This window comes from Psittacula echo, assembly GCF_963264785.1.
Source record: "Psittacula echo genome assembly, chromosome: 6".
NCBI lineage: Eukaryota > Metazoa > Chordata > Aves > Psittaciformes > Psittacidae > Psittacula > Psittacula echo.
Genome location: NC_137743.1, coordinates 42,199,294 through 42,219,290, shown reverse-complemented (window position 1 = coordinate 42,219,290; position 19,997 = coordinate 42,199,294). Strand labels below are relative to the sequence as shown.

Sequence of the window (19,997 nt, the reverse complement as noted above, 5' to 3'; positions counted from 1 at the left end):
AAAGAAATTGAGATGCTACTCATATGGTAAACCAGGAAACCTTCCAGCTGCAGGCTGCACACCTTACAGCCTGTCTTTAAAAAAAAAGATTTGGCATTTCCCACACAGAGGAATGTCTTTTCATCCATGGTCTCGTTCAAATAAATGAGTCAATTGCCTCACATTTCTTGCAAACAAATGAGACTTAACAAAAAGAAAATAAAATTAGAAAATTCTCAGATAATCCTAAGAAATTTACACTGCAGCTTGAAGCACTGTATTTCCACACAAAATTTCCAATTTAATTAGGAAGTCAGTAATTTTCAGTAATTTTAATACAAAATAACTCTTCTTTCCAATAAATGAGAGGAGTGGATTTATTAAGTTAAAAACTCTGCACTTATACACTGCATTTTATTATTAAAACTGGTATTTCCCACAACTTCTACCACAGAGAATTAAGTTCAAAAAATCAGAATCTCTTATTTTTTAAATGAGCAACTCTAACTAGGGAAAACAGAAGAAAGGAAATACCTGTTTCTCCCCACAAGGCATCAGTGTCATTGATGTCTATTCCATGATCCTTTTCAATTGTCAAGATGTAACAAACCACCTGTCAAAATCAGTTAGCAGAGATGTGAGTCACTAAACCATCACTTGCAAGACGTAACAAAGGATAAAAGATTTAAAGCAATGCACATGAATTAAAGAAAATGAATAGATATTGTTCATAAGCCATCAAAGCAAGCTCAGTATGATTTTTAGTATGAGCTGAGGATGACTGAATGTTATTGGAAGTAGTTTAGAAAAAAAGCCCAGTGCCCTTCTCTTAACTGGTTCAGGATGTTTTGCATTATGATTTAATGGGCTCCTGTGTGACCTAAAAATATACCACAACAATCAAGGCAAACAATGCCAAAAACAAAAATAAAGCATCCCACTCCTAAAACCAGGGAAAGATGGACATTTTCAGGTAAGAGTAACTATTTATGATTAATGTGACCTATTTTGCTGATATTCAGCAGTTGACTGCTTTCATTTGAGTCATGGATAGCAACTTTTACAAGTGAAGGAATTATCCATTAATTCAAGTTAACCATAGTTCAGAATCCTCCAATTTATATTGTGAGACAGTGATGGCTTACATATTATACAATAAATTAATTGCACATAGGCATTTCTGTATTTGAATCATGCAAACAATTCTAAAGATCAGATCTTACGGCAATTAAAGACTAGATTAAAAAGAACTTAATACTGAAATGGTTTTAGTGAAGAGATTTTAAGTTTCCACTTTTGGCACATCACAATACATACACAGGAAATCCCATCAGCCTAGTGTGATCTTTACTCAAGTATCTTTACTTACCAATTACTTTTATAGCAAGGTTAAGGTTTATTTTTCCAGTGAACAGAAGACATACTTGTATTACCTTGTATTATCTAAACCATTTTAAGTATTTCTTATTTGCTTACTTTTAGTGTTCATTTTACTGAATAGTACTGTAATGCTGACAAACACTTATCATATGCATACATACAACCCCAAATTTCTGTCTAAAGTGACACTTAGCTGAAGAAAGCTGAAGTCTATAGCCTGATATGTGCACCAGGTTAAAAATCTAAGCATGTCCAAGTATGTGCAATATGCAGTTTGTTATACTATGAAAAAAACCCCAAACAATCCAGAAATCACCCTAAAGTAGAAACATGCTAGAGCGGATCACAGATAGAGAGTATCATCATTACCACTAGAGAGTTAGGACAACAGAAAACCAGTTAGGAACAGAGAGGAAAAAAACCCACAGAAATTATATATAAACAAATCCTGAAGCAAATAATGTAACTGGATAGTTAACTACAGCATTTACAACTGCTGCTAAGAGTGCACACTACTTTAAACACCAGAAGTTTCACTACTTCTGCTCTCTAGACCTCTTTCAAAAGTAGCTGCAAGCAGTGTTGTACAACTCTGACAAATTTAAACAGATTTGGACATATATGAACTACCAACCTACCTGACAGTGTCCCATACTGGAAGCTGCTGTTAGAGCTTGTTGCAATGCCTGGCTTCTTCTTAATGAATTCTGTTCTTGGGATGGAGCTATCCAAGCAACATTGAGCAAGTATTCAAGGATATCACAATGCCCTCTCAGTGCGCTATGGACCAAAGCACATTGGCCCTTCTTGTCTACATAATCAGCCTGCATGGTAGGTGGAGGCAAAAAAGGTGTTCAAAGTTAAAAAGTCAAGTGAAAGGCCATGAGAAGAGCTCCCAAGCAGTGCAAGACAGTAAATGTCACTCCCATCTTCAAGAAGGACAAGAAGGAAGATCTGGGGAATTATAGGCCAAACAGCCTCACCTTAGTTGCTGGGAAGGCAATGGAAAAAACATCTTGGAAACCATTTCCAAACACATGAAGGACAAAAAGCTGATTTGGAGTAGTCAGCATGGGCTTACTAAGGTGAAGTCACGCTTAAACAACCTGTCAGCCTTGTACAATGAGGTGACTGGCTTTGTGGATGACGGAAAAGCTGTGGATGTTGTCTACCTCAACTATAGTAAGGTTTCTGACACTGTCTCTCATAAGATAGTCATAGGCAAGCTAATGAAGTACACACTTAGGTAAGTACACAGTGAGGTGGACCCAAAACTGGCAGAATGGAGGGGCCAGTGGCTTGTGATCAGTGGCACATGGAAAATGTTTCATAGAAGCCTGTGTAGACGTTCTCCCCCATATCCTGCCCCAAGTTAATTATATACTTACATAATCAACAATTTTCTTAGGTCTTTACATGATTTTTTTACTGGAAACATTGCAATCTTTGTGCATGAGCTTACCTTTGCACCTTTTTTGCACAGCAGTGAAACTATGTTCATGTGACCTGCAGCAGCTGCATAACTAAGTGCTGTCATCCCATTTTCTGAAGTTCCATCAATAGCAGCTCCAAATTCTAGTAAAAGAGTGACCACTTCTTCATGTCCAAGGTGCGACTGAACACACAGCACTGGAGCATTATTTAAGACTTCAGTCCGGTAATTCACATTTGCTCCTGCCAAGATCAGCAGCCGACTCACCTAAAATTCAATTTAAACAACTTTTTATTCAGATTTGTCTGAATTTATTAAGAGACTTTGACATCTTGATTCAAATATTCATACATTACTTCCCAATTTTGATGGAGATTTTATTGGCAGACATTGACTTTATCACATATCTAGCAATATGAAAGTTTTAAATCGTCTGTTAGCAAATAATTATTCTATTAGTGTGTACTTCTAATAGAAAACTTACCTCTTCCCTGAAACTCACTACTCTCTCATGACAATTTCATCCATGCTGCTCCTCTGCAGATTTATGTAACTGACTCCATTAACAGAGAACCAGATTGCATAAAAAGCAATCTCTCTGCCCAGAGAAGCTGTGGCTGCCCCATCCCTGGCATCCCAAGGTCAGGTTGGACAGGGCTTTGAGCAACCTGGTCTAATGATATGAGTCCTTGCCACTGGCAGAAGGGTTGGAACTGAATGATCTTTAAGGCTCCTTGCAACCCAAACCATTCTAAAATTCTATGATTCTAAAAGAATTATCAGAGCATGCATGTGTGTGTGTGCGCATGCGCACACAAAGTTCCAACCAAAAGGCTTAGCGATCGGCTAGAATTGCAACTTACCAAGTTAGATTTCCCTATCCATAATACAGGGATTCAAACAATAATGGAAAGTTCTGACATTTTGCATCCTTTCACTCTCATAGTACCTCCCCTTTTACAATTCCCCTTGATACCCTCCCCTACAAGAAAACACGGCTGAACTCTGCCCAGCAAATCAGGTGGTACATCTGACCCCCTGAAAGCATATCTATACGTTTATCTATGCTATGGAGCGTGGCTACATCAAAATCAGGGTCAAACCCTTCTTTCCATCAAAACTATCAAGGAAAACTTAACTGGACTTTAACAACAGCTTAAAAAAAGTTCACGAAGACTGGTTATAAAAGAGTTCAGTTACAGATGCAGAGAGTGGTGGCTTTTTTCTTCTAAAAGGTTAATCTCAGCATTCACCAACATAGTTACAGCACCAATGCTGCTGAAGCAGCTGAAGCACTGATTGCACACAAGTGCTTTATTGTCTTACCTTCACATTGGGGGTATAGATGTTCCTCAGCGAAGCAAGGGCTGCAGACAGTCCATCAGTGCTATAACCAATCCACAAGGCTTGAAGATGACTGGAAGAAATTCCAGTCCTTTTACTGAGACCCTACCAGAAGAGACATAACAGGAAATCTCTCTATAGGATTAGAAATACTATTCAAATCTACAACTCACCAGCATAAAGAGAAGTTAATATTTTGTCTGTTAGCACTACCCAGTACTTCATATAAGCTTCTAATAAATTATTAAAGCAACATGGAGGACAATCTCTATGACTCATTCATATGAATAAGTCATAAAACCTATTAAGCTGTAAACTTTACCTTAAAAATGTGAGCTTTAAGTATATGATGACCAAGTTCCATAGTTTGTTGTCGGTTTAACTTTCCCTCTTGTCGGGAAAACATGAAAGCCAGTAAAGCATGTCCATTCCTAGTAAAAAAGATTAAGAGGGAACTGCTTTTATACTTTCAGTAAATATATTAACACATCTGTATGCCTGTCATAATAGCTCAGCTTTCTTTGTCAGACTACTGAAACACACAACTCCATCTAAACAAAATTCTTTCCATAATGCAAAGACAGAAAAGGCAAATTTCAAAGTTGAAACACACTCCTAATATTTCTTTACTGTCACCTCACCAGGGGTCTATGTCAGAACCAATGCAGGTTCGACACTGATTCATAAACTGCTCTCCTTTTGTCTTGTTTCATCTCACAGTACACTGCAGGTACCACAGATAAAACACAATTCTAGAGGATCTGAATCCTTCTGAAATTTGAGATAAAATGTGTATTTAGTAATTCAAACGATTACATAAAAGATAACTGCAGTTATTTGAACATCATTTAGTGCAGGTTTCATTTACCTTGGCTCACATAAGAAGTCAGTATTTTCACCATCTGCTCTCCAAACAAGCCATTCTCTGAAGGAAGGATGGCAGAACATACGTGTTTTGTCACGTCTTTTTATCAGAAAACATGAAAGGGCTTCCATCCTTTGACTGAAGTCTTCCCACTGCTGTTCACCATTTATCTGTCCTGCATTAATAGCTTGGAAAATCTGGTCATCTGTCATGGGATGTAGGGATGCCAGTGCCACATTTAATATTGGCAGGGCTCGCTCAAAAGCAGAGTTTGTCATGAACTTCATATTGCACTGAAGTAAGTACAGCTCTGATAGAGACACTGGAACAACCTTGTAGCTTGCACTTTTGATTACTAAGTGACCTTTTTGGAAAAGATCCAGAGTGAGTTTCAAATAGAGGTAAGATCCCAGGCTTCTCAGGATCAGGTGGTTACTCACTTTTCCAATAATAGCTGCATCAGCTTTTCCATTTAAAGATACGTTGTTTATAATTTCCTGGCTGTTATTAATTCTGTACTGAATATAGGCATTCAAGTCCTCATGAATTTCTTTGTTGTCTGGAAAATTGTCCAGGGATATTGCAATAAAGGGCAGTGAACTTACTACTTCCTATGAGGAGGAGAAGGAGAAAAAAAGAAGGAAATTAAAAACCAAAGCAACCAACCCAACACACAGGCATTACAGTATTCCAGCACTAAAAACTCAACAACACATCTCTGCTATATTTCTCTTCTTTAATGAGCACAAGACAGGTTACCAAAAAATCAGTATCTCTGTGATGGCTTTGCTAAAGCAAAGCTACTCTGATTCCAACACTTCTTGTATTATCAATTCTACTGGCATACTCAAGAAAGTGGTTCTAAACAAAAGAGGCCTCCAATATCATACTTTTGCACTGTAAATAAACATGCAACAACAAAAGAAGGAAGGAAAAAACCAAACCAAACCAAGAGACTTTACTCTGAATTCCATAAAACCAGCCACTGGAATAATATCCCTGGGGAAGTGGTAGACAGACTCAGCTTTACATGGCGCTGGGTCATCTAGCCTAGACTGTGTTTTTACCAAGAAAGGTGGGACCAGCTGATCCTTGAGGTCCCTTCCGACCTGGTATTCTATGGTTCAGTATTCTTCCTATTAATGCAGTTGCACCAATATGAAAGATCACTCAGTCTTTGACGGTAAGAGAAGAGTTAAAAGGTGTATTTACCTGGAAATTAGTTCTTATGGTCACAATGAGCTTCAGCCAAGGAGGAAACTTACAGATTATGCTTGAGATAAATGAAGAAACTGTGTCACCGTAATCAGGTTTATGAAATTCAGCATCATTTAAACCATCTATCAAAATTATGTAGTCTTCCTCAGGAATTTTCCGCTCTGAAATATGAAAATAAGAGAAAAGGAAAGGATGAATACAGATTTTCCTACATCATTAAAAGTGATGCATTTTTAATCCCCAGATTTTGAGCATTCAAGAAATAAAAACCTATCTTTACGTGCAGCAATATGTCTTAAGTATTCAAACGTTATTTGGGAGAATATAAACATTAAGAGATATAAAACAACACTGCCATAAAATGACTAAAAATAGAAGCAATCACAACAGCGTTTTTTACTGCACTATTATTATGGATCAGTTAAAAGATTAAGCAAGGCTGTTAACCAAAGAGATGCACATATATGGGAAGAAGGCATATGTAGGTTATTTAAGCTATCAGTTAATACTGCTTTTGATTATTAGCTATTTACTTAAAAACTTATCCTTTACTTGACTTACCAAACAAACAAAATAATTTAAAATTTGCAAAAATCATCCAGCATTGGTTTACACTTCCAGTTCTGACAAGAAGTTATTTTGCAACAGCGTAAGAAATGAGCAATATTCATTTTGAGCACTTGATAAGGATGAAAATCCCAGGGGTAAACATAAGATTTACCAATGGATTTCACAGGAATTTTGTTGACTGTCAACAAAATTCAAGAACTGCAAACCAGTTTTCATGAGAATGACACATGCTCTGTTCACACATTGGCAAATCTCCCCATCTTGCCATATATCAAGTACCTGCTCAAGCTGGCACATACTCTGAAGCTTGCTGTTTTTAAGGAGTTTGCTAGATTTTTTTTTTTAATATAAAAATTATGTTGTTACACACTTTCTTGGAAAACTGCCATATCAGTTTTAAAAGCAAGCAAAACCCACATCCACTCTGCAGGTGTTTAGGCACAGAAAATTACAAAACAAAGAAGTGTGACAAAACTCAAACGCCTCTGAAAACAAAATCCTTTAATGCAAATGTGCCAACCTTAACTTCAGGGTACAAAGGTATTCTTGAGTTTTCTGGGGGGAAAAAAAAGTTTCCATGATCTTTAATATTAAAGTTTCACAGAATTTTATTTAAAAAAAACATCAAAACTGTTCCAAAGCTACCCATTATTGTTACAACTACCACCATTAACGAATCCCTTTCTCCAGGAGTGTTTTGCTTTACTTAATTTCCCTTAGGGCATCAAAATACATATTCTTAATTTTTTTCTCCACTTTTTCTGCAGTTCAGATTCAGTTTCCAAGCCACTTCCTGCTTAACCTACCTTTCCTGAGGTTTGAAAGTGGTTCCAACACTCCCCTTTTAAAAGCTGCTGCTGGATCTTGGACACACGATCTCAGGCTAAGCATGCTTTGTAAGTGAGGCTCTTTTATTAGAAGATCTCTGTAGGCTGTTAGTTGATTTGAACGACAAAGTAAAGCTGCAACACTGTGGACAAATTCTGGTACAAGACATGTGTATGTGTTGTCAGCTTGACAGTAGTGATAAGCAACAACCTGCAGAATTTAACGAAGAAAATAAAGTGTTACCCCTTCAATACATACACTGGTTACTAGTTAGTCTGATTATTGTAAAAGTGAATTTCTCTCTCAGCTACAAAATACTTTTTAGGGTTAGAATAATTATCCAACTCCACAACTGGTCTCAGATGGCCTCTGTCAAAAACACAGAAAAGAAGGCAATGGAATGGATTTTGACCTTGCAGTACATGCAAAGAGGAAGTGAAACCAAAATGTCAGATTCTAGCAGGAAAACATAGTAATTAGAGTTTATGTGATTTGGATACAGTGAGTAAACAGCTAACTACTTTAAGAAGAATAACTTGAGGCTGACTAAGCAACCTATTAGCTATAATTTAACAGCACTGGGTCACACAACATAGTGACCCAAGGAATCACTTGATCATCATTAAGGCAAAAGTAAATGACAGACAGCTATTAATGGCGTACTCATGTAGCAAACAAGGGTAAGAGGCCAACTGGCTTTATTCTGCTTATCACAAATGTGTGTGTTAATTAAAATGTAACATAGGCCATATTTCTTTGAAAAGAACCAAACCCCAAGGAAAACACGGTGTTCACAGTAAACAGTCTGCACTCCAGTGTTTTCATAACACCATTTCTAAATAATACACATCACCTTAAAAACTGCAACAATAACCTCGTCATGTTTTTCTCACAACTACTGGCATAAAGCATGCAATTCAGACATAAATAATTTTTAATAATTAGGCAAAAAAACCCACAATTATCATAATAACCTAATGCAAAATAACTTTTGCTTACTTCAGACTCTCAGAGCATGGAAAATAGAAAGACTACATTCAGACTCAACCTGTACCATAGAATATAGATGGATTATACACAGACTAAACATTTTATCATCTTTTTTCCCTCCAGAATTTTGCCTTTGGAAGGTATGCTGAGCATCTACTTGTACAGAACACATGGCCCTTTTTGGAAGTAAAGGATCCTACTCTCCCATACACACGTAAAACAGAAGTGAAATTTTTAATGTTAACTCTTTCTAAGAGCGAGCAGAATTCAAACAACAGCTTGAACAGTAAAAAAGGCCAGTAGCTGATTTCACCATTTGTGAAATGTAGACATCTTTTGGAAGTGTCCAAGGTTACTGCCTGTTCTCTCACCACTGACTAACAGCATGTCCAGGTGACCGTCTGCCCCACGTTAGAGTCCTTCTAGCATACTGAAAATCTATTAGTAAGTGAAACTCACCTTTGAAGCAAGGCGTCTCACAGGATCACCTGTTTGATTTTGGTATTCAGGAGTACTAGGACGACTCAGCGTCTTTATTGTACTGGTACCATTTGCTGGAGGAGCAGATGGGGATAACTGACTTAAGGGAATCTCCTGACAGGAATCACCACCTATTTTTAAAAGACAACAAATACAAGAGAGACCAAATCTGCTGATGGCAGACTGTTTTCTAAGAAAACATGACAGAATATATTTACTGCTAAAGTAAAAATGAAAACTGAACAGTAGCATTAAAGGCAGCCTGCAACTAGTCTGATAAATACAGGATAGTAAATGTCACAATTTTAAAACAATTCCACTGACTTGTAGATCAAAACTATTTGTAGATCAAATTTCAGAATTACTGAAAGCAAACCATACTGATGTGAAGAGTTTCCTCATTAAAACTGTACATACGACTCATTTAAACCAATAGTTATTATATGACTGAATTGTTGGGACATATAAACAATATATCATTATTACAAGATTATTATTACTTGAAGTGTCAGTAGAGGAAGTAGCAGTAACAACAGTCACATCATCCTTCCAGTTAAGGTAGGCACTGGATGGCTCAGGTGACAGAATCCTACAGATCCTAGCAGAAGACAGAATGGGTTTCTCCATAGCTTTATTATTGCTTCTACTGAAATGCTATGGAAAATGCATGGTACTGAAACGCGTATGGTCTGCAGTGGCGAAGAAACATGTCACTTGTTACTTTCTATATTAATGGGAGAACAAGCTACTAGAGTCACTATACCAGGGTTTAGCGTACACACTGCCTGACAGAAGGAAGAGATTCTAAAGTCTTCATTCTACAATCTCTTTTGTTTGGCTGAGCCCCCACTGTATTATCTGGAAGGTATTTGTCAAAGCATGCAATTTTAACAGTTTCCTTTCCTCACTGCAGGGAACAAGTATTTGCCAAGGAGTTCATGAGGCCCTTAAGCCAAAAAACCCAAACAACAAGCTCTTGTTATCAGTACAATAACCTAAAGAGTTACTCAGAAAAGGAACATACTTTTAGGGCATGAATTAGGGCTATTTGAAGCTATTTGCCTCATGCGACTTCCATGGCAGCTCAGTGCCACCAACCGTGAAATAACTGCAGTCTTCCCAAATCCCACATTTCCAGTAATGACTGCTCCCCTGATCTCTGATGGATCAGTATTCTTCAATTTTTCTTCAATTGCTTGAAACAGCCATTCTCTTCCAACAAATACTGAGTCTGTTGTTATGCTTGGCACTTCAAACAACAGTGGCTTCAGCAAAATGTCTTGAGGCTTATAGGGGATGAAAAGAGCTGAGAAGAGATGGCAGGGAGAAAAGTTACTTAGAAGAAACTTGACATGCAATAAAACAGCACTGTTTCAGAAGATCACTTCATTCAGTGACCTCATTAATAGTGTTCATACTCAGACTTCTTAGAGCTTTCATCATGAAAACCTGACAGACCGATTTGCTCAGCTCAGGTCACCTCCATTATCCCTACATGAATTAAATTCTAGAGAAGAGAAGCTACAAGTGTAAATCTGAGGAGTTTTTTTACAACTGAAGCAAGTTAGTAAGTCACAGAATCCACAAGTTTTCTTAAAAATGCATTAACAATTCTATACAAAGGGAAGTGCCAAACATTGCTCAGTTAGAATGAGCTACACTGCTGAGCATCTCAGGGTCAGGTCTTCAGATCTGTAGACATTTACAGAGAAAAGAAAAAGATACAGAGAATAAATATTTTTTGCTGTTTTAACCTTGTATTTTTAAAGTAATGTGAAAAAAAAAAATTACTACTCTGCAGTTCTGTACTTTTGAAGCCACAAGAACAGAAATTACACAGCACAGCTGAAAGTGCAGTCATGTTTGATTACTTTAATCTACACATTTGGCAAACAGAAAACCTACAGTTTGGAACAATTTGGCTTTGGTTGCATAAAACACATTGAAATTTACAGAAATAATAATGTGCACTAATATAATGCTCTGAAGAGCATTCATTAACCAAATCTAATGTTACACAAATGCTGTTTCAGCATTAATCTACACATATGAAAAAACACAAATGAAAGAGGACAGCATAGCACCTATATATGATCAGTTTTACTAGAAATTTGCTTAAATTGTTCTGTTTTATTGGTTGTGACAGATGAACTCGCCTCCTTGACCAAACCTGTGGTAGTCTGGTTGAGGCACTCTTGGATTATGTTTTCTCAGGTGCAAAACCTTAAATTTATCCTTGCTGAACTTCACAAGGTTCTTGTTAGCTCACTATTCCAGCTTGTCCAGGTCTTTCTGCAGTGTGGCTCTCCCTTCTAAATGTCCATTTCCCCACTCAGTTTGGTATCATTGGCAAACTTCATAAGGGTACACTTAATCCCATCTTCCAGATTACTTACAAACACCACTGGGCACAGTATTGATCCCTGGAGGACAGGTGACAGGTCCCCAGCTGGAAAAGGAGCTGTTCACCACCACATCAGGGTGCAGCCAGTCAGCCAGTTTCCACCACCACCACAGAGACCATATGTCAGGACTGTAATGCATCAGTTTCTCTAGGAGGAGGTTGTGGGAAACCATTTCAAAAGCCCTGGGAGAAACCTGGGTAGACAATGTCCACCATTCCCCCCACATCAACCAGGCAAGTTGCTTTGTTACAGAAGGCAATCAAGTTTGTCAAGCCCAATTTGCCCTTGGTGAATCCGTGCTGACTCTTCCCAGTCGTGTGCTTCATTTGACTTATGACAACCCCCAGGAGGATTGATTCCATAACCTTCCCGGGGACTGAAGTAAGACTATTGGGCCTACAATTCTCTGGATCCTCCTTTAAGCTCTTGTAGACGAGGGTACCATTAGCCTTCTTCCAGTCTTCTGGGATGTCTCCTGATCGCCATGACTTCTCAGAGATCAAATATGTGTTAGCCATAAATAAGTCTAATGGTATTAGATCAGCTGTGTTTTTCTAAACAGAATTTTGATGACAGCCTCCTGAAGATTTTAAATTCAGCATAGTATTTCTTAAGTTGCAGTACACTCTTACCTGAATGTCACATGATAAAACGCAGCAGTGAAGAAAATACTCAGTAGTTCCTGAATTAGTATTACACAATTTCAATCTGGAGATGCACATGACCACCACTATACTGCCTATGCACACTTAGATAAACAATATACTGATTTCTTATTAAAAGCCACACAATTTATTTTTAACATCAGCATTATGCAGGGAGAAGTGTAAGCAAGCATTTTATTTTCAGATATACTGAATGATGTGTCAGGAGCAGTCTAAAATAATACTTTGTAGGGCAGGGGAGTTTACAAAGATCACAAAATATTCATGTTACAAAACTACTGAAGAATTGTATGACTGTGCCAGATGCACAGATGTAAGTGCATCTTAGACAGATGACATCTTAAGATGCACTTAAGACAGATGCAGATGTAAACATGCATACCTTTACTTTCCTGCTGCACTCTCCCGCCAGCAGTGTTGTGCCAAGGTAAACGAATTGAAGTGCGTAAGGGAGTATTTCTTTGTCCATCCAAATAACTCAGATCTTCCAGTTTGGTTGAACTTGTTGCTAGAATATTAAAAGACTGAAGTTTATTTTTCTGTCAGCATAAGTTACAAAGAGCATTTCTATTTATTACCATTCCTTCCTCAACACAGTACTTACAGATAAGTTTTTCTAGACAATGGCAGTGGTTGAAGTCATTTAGAATATTTACAAAATCCTTTTCAATCGGTTCACTAAAGATTTAGTTGGATTCTTCCCCTTTTAGGTGGCCCTCACATCTGCCTTAACTTCCTCACATAGTAAACAGCTCTCCTGTTAATACAGTTTCCTTTTTTTACCATGAGAATCACCATATCAGTAAGGTCAGAAGTGTTATGAGCATGTTCAGATATTAGCTGCTGGTACACTATCTGTGAGGAAACATTTACATTCTTTTTGTATTAAATGCTATAGAATTCTGGATAACATTTTTTATTTTTTTAATTTCTTAAACCAAAATGACTGCTATACAAAAGAAGAACTGAAAATCCAGAGAATATATATGCTGAGTTATATCATGGATACATACTTTTTCACCAGAAATGAATATTCACATTAAAAAAGCAGTTTTCAAATTGATATCAAATCCAAAATCTTCCATCTGTTGGGGGGACAACACAGGAGGGTACAAGCAATTCACATTTCTGGAGTGCACTGACAACAACTTCCTGACATAGGCCAGCAAGAAGCCAAAAAGGAAAGATGCTCTATCCATGAACAGATATTTTCTGCTTCCTCCCATGTCATATCCTAGGGCCAGCAAAACTAGTGTCCATCTCCAGTTTTAGACAGACATGCACATCAAGTATGTGGGAAAATTATGATTCACGTGCAATAAAAATGCTCTAAATGATAATCAGAGCAAAACACATAAGCTTGACATATGCCATAGAACTAGAATATCATCTTCATCACATTCATGAACTAGCAAGTTTTCTTCAGGAAGAGAATAACAGAACTCCAAAATAGGAAGTGAAACACAGTAAAAGGGGAAAGAGTGACAGCAAGACACAATTCAATGATTCCTAAAACAACACTCCTGCTTCTCTAGCAGGGACTGGAGGTGTGACAATTTCCAATCCCATGTTCATCTAGGAAAAGTTTCTTCAGTCACCCTTATCTGCAAGGATACTGCAGATTAATTATTTAATTTCTTGCACATGTACCACAATTATCCAAGTTTTAAAGAGAGAGAATTAGCACTGGCACTCAAAGCACGTTAGATTTCACAAAAATCTGTAGCAAACATCTCTGCACTGTCAGAGACTGGAACATCTAAAATCAGGATAGTACATTTCCTTTGACATACAACAGTCCACACAGAGCATTAAATTTTCAGCACTATAAAACCATAGTTTTTTTAGTCCCTTGTGAACCTGGGCATTATTGTATTCATAATATAGTATGTTGCTGTAAAATAATCCTTCAACCACAGAATTTTGAAATAATGTGCTATTAACTTTCATGGTATTTTAAAGCCTCAAATTACCTTTACTAAGACTGCAGTGAGTGTTCCAGTATCTTTCATAACATTTCACAAAGCATTCTAAATGTAGGAATGGGGATTTTTTTGTTTGTTTGTATAAGCATTGGATTTGGTTGTTACTGACAAATCTTAAGTTCTTGTTAACATTTACAGAGCTGCACATTAGCATCTTTTCCTGTGGCAGTTCTAGTATATTACTATTTGTTAGACTGCTCTGGGATAAACACATTATATACTTCCTTCCTCTAAATAGATTTCAAGTCAGAAGTGCTTTTTCAGAGGTATGCTTATTTCACAACACTTAGAATAAGCAATAATAAGGTCACATACGAATCTATCAGAACTGAACAGACTCACATTTTGTGAATGAATGGTTCAACTAAAAGCGAAATTTCACATACTGCTTTAAAAAAATATGTATGTCACTTGTTCAACAGAGATCAAAGTATGATTTTGGTCTTGGTCTACGTCAGACTTACGGATCTAGCAAATGTGAGTGCAACCACCTTAAGGATTAGCTGACATTAGACACAGAATAACTGATGGACTTTTAAAGTATTGCAAAAGTCCTACCCAATACCTACTAAAAAGCACTATAAAAGCCCTCTGTACGACAATTATAACAACTTAGGTAATGCTCATCTAGTCAGTTTAGGACACGCTTTTTTCGTTTTTTCCTATAAAAATAGTTTCATACTAACAACAGAAAGATTCAACAGAAATGTCCTATCATTAAAAACATAACTTATTCTACCTCAGGATTTTACCTGCAACGGAGTTTGGTCGAGGCATTATTAAAGAGCCAGTATTTTGAGCATAAGGAATGGGACCCTCTCCTGTTGGTACTTCCTTCGGCAAATTCTCAGCAGATCCAACTGCTTCCTCTTCTGCAACTGGTGAACAGTTATCTGTTCTTCGATCATGACTAATCCCTTGATGTTTCCCAGCTCTGAAACTCCCATCCTTGCTCCATTCCAAACTGGATCCACTACGATCATCATTTTCTGATGAACTTGTTATAGTTGCTGAAAGAGGAGAAAAAAAACCCCAAACCCAAATAAAGAACACATCAGAGGAAAATAGTACACTCATGTTAATTTTCATACTCATATAGCATTTGGGGCCAGTAGATATTCAAGTATTTCTTCACTGGGTATTTTGTTAATTTTAAGGAATATTACTTATCTAGAAGAGCCAAGTAACACAGCTTCTCAGATTGGGAAAAACATCTGAGAAAGGAAGCAAAAAGAAAATTGTTCTGAAGAATCCAGGTGTATCCTTAAGCTTATGTAATTTGCGATGGAAGGAATAAACAAGACAAAACCAACACCAAAACAGTTATGACTTTATACAAACAATCTATTACTTCCCCAACACGTCTCAACTTCATTTAAAAATTCAAATTTTGTAACAGATCTTGCAAATTTTCAAACCATTCTGTAATCATGGAGACAACAAAAGCCTACTAAGAAGTAAGAATAGCATCTAGAGCAAGAGCAAAATTTAAATGCATCTTTTTGAAAATTCATATTTTTAAAGACTAATATTTTACAAAAATAATTCAAAATTCAATACTTTGAAAAAACTTGCACAGTTTTTCCAAAGCTGGGAAGCTTTCCACAAGCCTTCTTACGGTCAAATGTCCTGTATGTTTGTGAAACACATGATAAAACTTCACTGCTGTTCAGAGACCCAGCTCACCTCACATACATAGCGTAGCTATATTAGGATGGCAATCTGCCTGCACTCACATACCTGGCAAACTTATCTTGGTAGAAGTAAGTACCTAACACATTTCAATGTCAGAAAGAGCACACAAGGCTATATGCATGTTTGATCAGACCCTGTAAAATATATGAACAAGGTTTCAGATTCCATTAAACATACTGATTTGGGCTTTTAAAGCAGTTCAGTGTACAGCAGTATGAAGTAAACGAGAGGCTCAAATAAAAGCTTTTTATTTGTTTGTCTCTGATGTCATGATAAATTAATCAGAAAACATTTGCAAATTATTTCTCAATACTAAGGGAAACTTTTTGGCAGTAAGATGTGGGGTTATTTGATATGAAAATTTCAGATGTTGTGAAATAAGTAACAGAGCTAGACAGAGCCTCAGCTTAAATACACCTGAAAACCACAGAGGTGGTTTTGCATGCTGTGTTATAGAACAGTGGTTTTCCGCTGCTGTAGTGATTCACTAGATGAAAGCTAAAACAACACTAACTGCACTATCTGGAGTGCTCCAAATATTCCGGTTTGGTGGCTGGGGGTTATTAGAGTGCATCTTTGGTTCCTCAAGACTGTAGTTAATCAAGGCCTCCTGCAATAACTGAAGGTGTGAAGAATTTATACTCCTGAAGACCTACTTAAGTAATGTTCAATAAAATTAGGCTAATGTGCTTGCATAAGAACACTGCAAACATATACTGGGGTTTGTATGTTTAATAGTGAAATTACTGTTTCACTTAAAATTTTTTCAACACTTCCATTAAACTTTCACAACATACCTGAACAACAAATATCTATTACAGGTTAAGCCAACACTCAATGCTTTTTGAACACTTGAACACAACAGAGGAAAATACAAAATAGAATGAAAGAATATCAGGATTATAAAAACAAAAAACCCAAACAAACAACCCCAATGCCAGTTCAAATATCATCTATGTGAACTGTGGGTGCTTCTCAGGCTAAAATTTTAAATGTTAGAAGTATGGATGTGGTGATTCTACATTCAACTGACTAAACAATTAAGTACAACATTCCACCATATTAGACTGCTAACAAAATACAAATGCAGACTGCTCCTTAAAACTCTGGCTTGTCCCATCAGAATAAGCACCAACTGTTCCTCCACATCAACTAAACTGCAACTTCAGCCCTGCAGGATGAAAAAGTACTCACACAACTTTTCATTCTTCCAGCTTAGGCTCACATTCATAAGAATTTAAGATCTGATGCTTAGATTCAAGAGCTCGTATTCTAAGAAATACCAATAATATGATGTACATTTTACAGGCAACAGAAGAAAAAAGCTTTGAGGCATCCCATTTACCTTTGCACACAGCTCACTGTACTTCCATATGACAAATTTATTTCATTTTTATGATGGTGTCAAAAAAATCTGTCTTCTCCTGAAGCATGAAATATTTAAAACTATGATTCCTCCTGGAGTGAAAAGATGTAGCATGAAGAAACCTCGCTGCTCAAGACTTCCATACTGAACACTGGCTCATATAGTGGCTACTGGCTACATTTTGGCCCGTAGCCCAGTTTTTTTCTCCTACTTAGCTCGTTGCTGAAGATTAAAACCTGCCTCCACTACTATTATGTCAAACTCAATAGAAGCAAGGAAGAATTCAACTACAGCAGTAAAACATTAGAAAACTAAAGGAAACCTGAACCGTAAGTAAAAAGAGGGAAAGACACAAAAGACGGATCTCCTATCAGAGTCTGCTGGCCCAGAAAACATAATGGGAGTAGAAATACAATGGAAGCCCACAAAAGCAGCACAAAAGCACAGGCTATTTTCATGGTTGGATGAACTCTGTCAAAGCCATTAGAAAACATATACTTGCTAAACATAATTTAAAATGCACATTTACTACTAATAACAAATTTCAATGCACAGAAATATTTGTATTTAAAAAAACAAAAGCACTTGTCAGAGAGATGCATCTTATTTCTCTCCTTGGTTTCTTGGAGTTATAGATGGAAGGGGTGCTGCCATAAGTTGCCAATGGACAGGGCATGTTCAAATTCTCCCTTAATTTGAGACGTGACAGCTTTGCAGAGCTGTGGCAGATGATTTTAATACTGTCCCATGATCATGAACCATATATACTTGACTGAAGGACTGATACAGGTGTTGGCCTCCCCATCCTCTTATCTTCTCTAGGTTTCCCTCCACTGCTTTCACACTCGTACACTTAACAAGTCCACCATCCTCTCCTCTCCCTGTATAATAAAGGACTTACTTTCTTCTTTCTCCTGGTTTTTTAACCTTCCTTTTAATTAGTTCAATAATCAAATTTTATCACTGGGTTCAAAAACACTTTCTTAAAAATACTAGTATTAAAAAAGTTATACAATGTTATACAAATTTTATACTAGTATATTACTATGTATAGTACATATACAATGTTATATATACAGTATATATAAATATATATTATATATACAATATTATAGTATATATACAATGTTATACTAGTATACAAAGTTATACAGTTGCCATACCAATATACTATTTTAAACACATATGAAGCTAGTTCTGACCTCATTTAGAATATGGACATATTCAGACTATTTCAAGCTTGCAAGTCATGGGTAGTAGGTTCATATCAGTATCTGTAATTTCCACTTGAGAGAAGGGAAGCTCTCACTCAAGAACAGGTTTTAAAGAAGATTAAAGAACACAGCTCCAGCCTATTAACCTTCCTTTCCATAAGGAAAGAAGGAACCCACTCCACTCCAAAACCAGCAGCTGCTTGGATGTTTAGTCCTGGATGAACTTTTATGAGTCTTATTATTGATAATGTGCATTTGTTTATGCCAAGACTTCATAAAATATCTGCGTAGGAAATGCATCTTCTGTGACATTAAGCTGTGTGTACAAAACATGCATGTGTCCCTCCCTCCCCTAGGCTGCAGCACCTCCCAGAGGAGCTCAGTAAGGCTGAAAATACGTAATTAACAGAGAAATAGGATACCTTTTTCTCCTTCTGTATCATACACCAGAGAAACAATTTAGTGTACTAGTAATGCCAATATTTATATTCACACTGATGTTCCTCTCACTGATATAAACAAAAATTGCATACAAAACAGGAGACAGTCCTTAAAACTTGAGATTTTTTTGCAAAGTCAAGGAAGTTTTTCACTGCAGCACCACTTTAAACAAATGAACAATCACACTGGTTTCGATCTCCAAACAGCTAAGTATTCCAAACCAACATGACTTCCCTTTTTATAAAAAGGCAACACTCAGCACCTGGAAAAGCCTTAAAAGTCTCAAATTTAAGAAACATGCCTAAGCAGAATAGTCTAATAGCTAATCTACACATCACTTCCAGAACTAGTAAAAGCTTAAAATAGGTGCATTTATAAAGATAGAAGTATCTTCGTAATCATATCCTATCTGGGAAGCCTGTTTTGTTTTAATGGCACAACTCTCTCAGATCAGTTTGTCACTTGGAGAACTGATTTAAATTACTCTATTAAAAAAGCAGAACCCCTATAAAATATTTAAACAAGAAAATAACTAAGGTATATTGACAGGTATTTTTTGCAACCAGAGCTATTACTGTTTCTTCTAGTCATACATCACTCGATTTTTATACCAATATACTCACTTGTACAATCATTTCAGTTTGTTTTATACCTGCATGAGTGTAAGCAAAATGGGAACCCTAAATTCTGACAAAACCTACAACTAATGTACTCTGTTCAAGTCAGGCAGTGACCAAAATCTACAAATCCAAGAGCAACAACTCTGATATACCCTTTCATTTACATCAAAATATTAATACTAGCTCAAAACTAGATCTTACACAAAATTGACTGTGGACAATGGGTTTTATCAGTCTTCTATGGAAAAGGTTCACAGAATCATTTTCTAAAACTGAAGTGCTTAAATGTTATACAATGAGTCTTTTCACCCATGAAGAATACCTCTTTCAGGACAGCTGCTCAGTAAAAACAATGTTATGTCATAGTTTATGACTACCAATTCATTTCATAATAAAATGCTAGAATATCTACAAAGTCAAAGTGTTATCAACTGTGTTATGAAAACATATATTATCACTACTTAGCAAGCACTACGCCAATGATTGTCATGGTAGTATTCACAATGACAGGCAGAGACCA

At 36.7% G+C, this 19,997-nt stretch overlaps 1 protein-coding gene across 1 annotated transcript in view; it reads right to left on the bottom strand.

Moving 5' to 3' along the window:
* Positions 1-19,997, bottom strand: part of TANC1 (tetratricopeptide repeat, ankyrin repeat and coiled-coil containing 1) — a gene marked incomplete at its 5' end in the record, with an annotated part of 61,761 nt that overhangs the window by 12,318 nt on the left and 29,446 nt on the right. The window contains 12 exons of the mRNA XM_080621850.1: positions 514-592; positions 1,998-2,183; positions 2,822-3,058; positions 4,118-4,240; positions 4,458-4,566; positions 5,004-5,611; positions 6,213-6,379; positions 7,595-7,826; positions 9,066-9,217; positions 10,111-10,392; positions 12,545-12,664; positions 14,894-15,151. Coding sequence (XP_080477976.1) covers positions 514-592; positions 1,998-2,183; positions 2,822-3,058; positions 4,118-4,240; positions 4,458-4,566; positions 5,004-5,611; positions 6,213-6,379; positions 7,595-7,826; positions 9,066-9,217; positions 10,111-10,392; positions 12,545-12,664; positions 14,894-15,151 — 2,553 coding nt within the window. The remainder of the gene's footprint in view (positions 1-513; positions 593-1,997; positions 2,184-2,821; positions 3,059-4,117; positions 4,241-4,457; positions 4,567-5,003; positions 5,612-6,212; positions 6,380-7,594; positions 7,827-9,065; positions 9,218-10,110; positions 10,393-12,544; positions 12,665-14,893; positions 15,152-19,997) is intronic.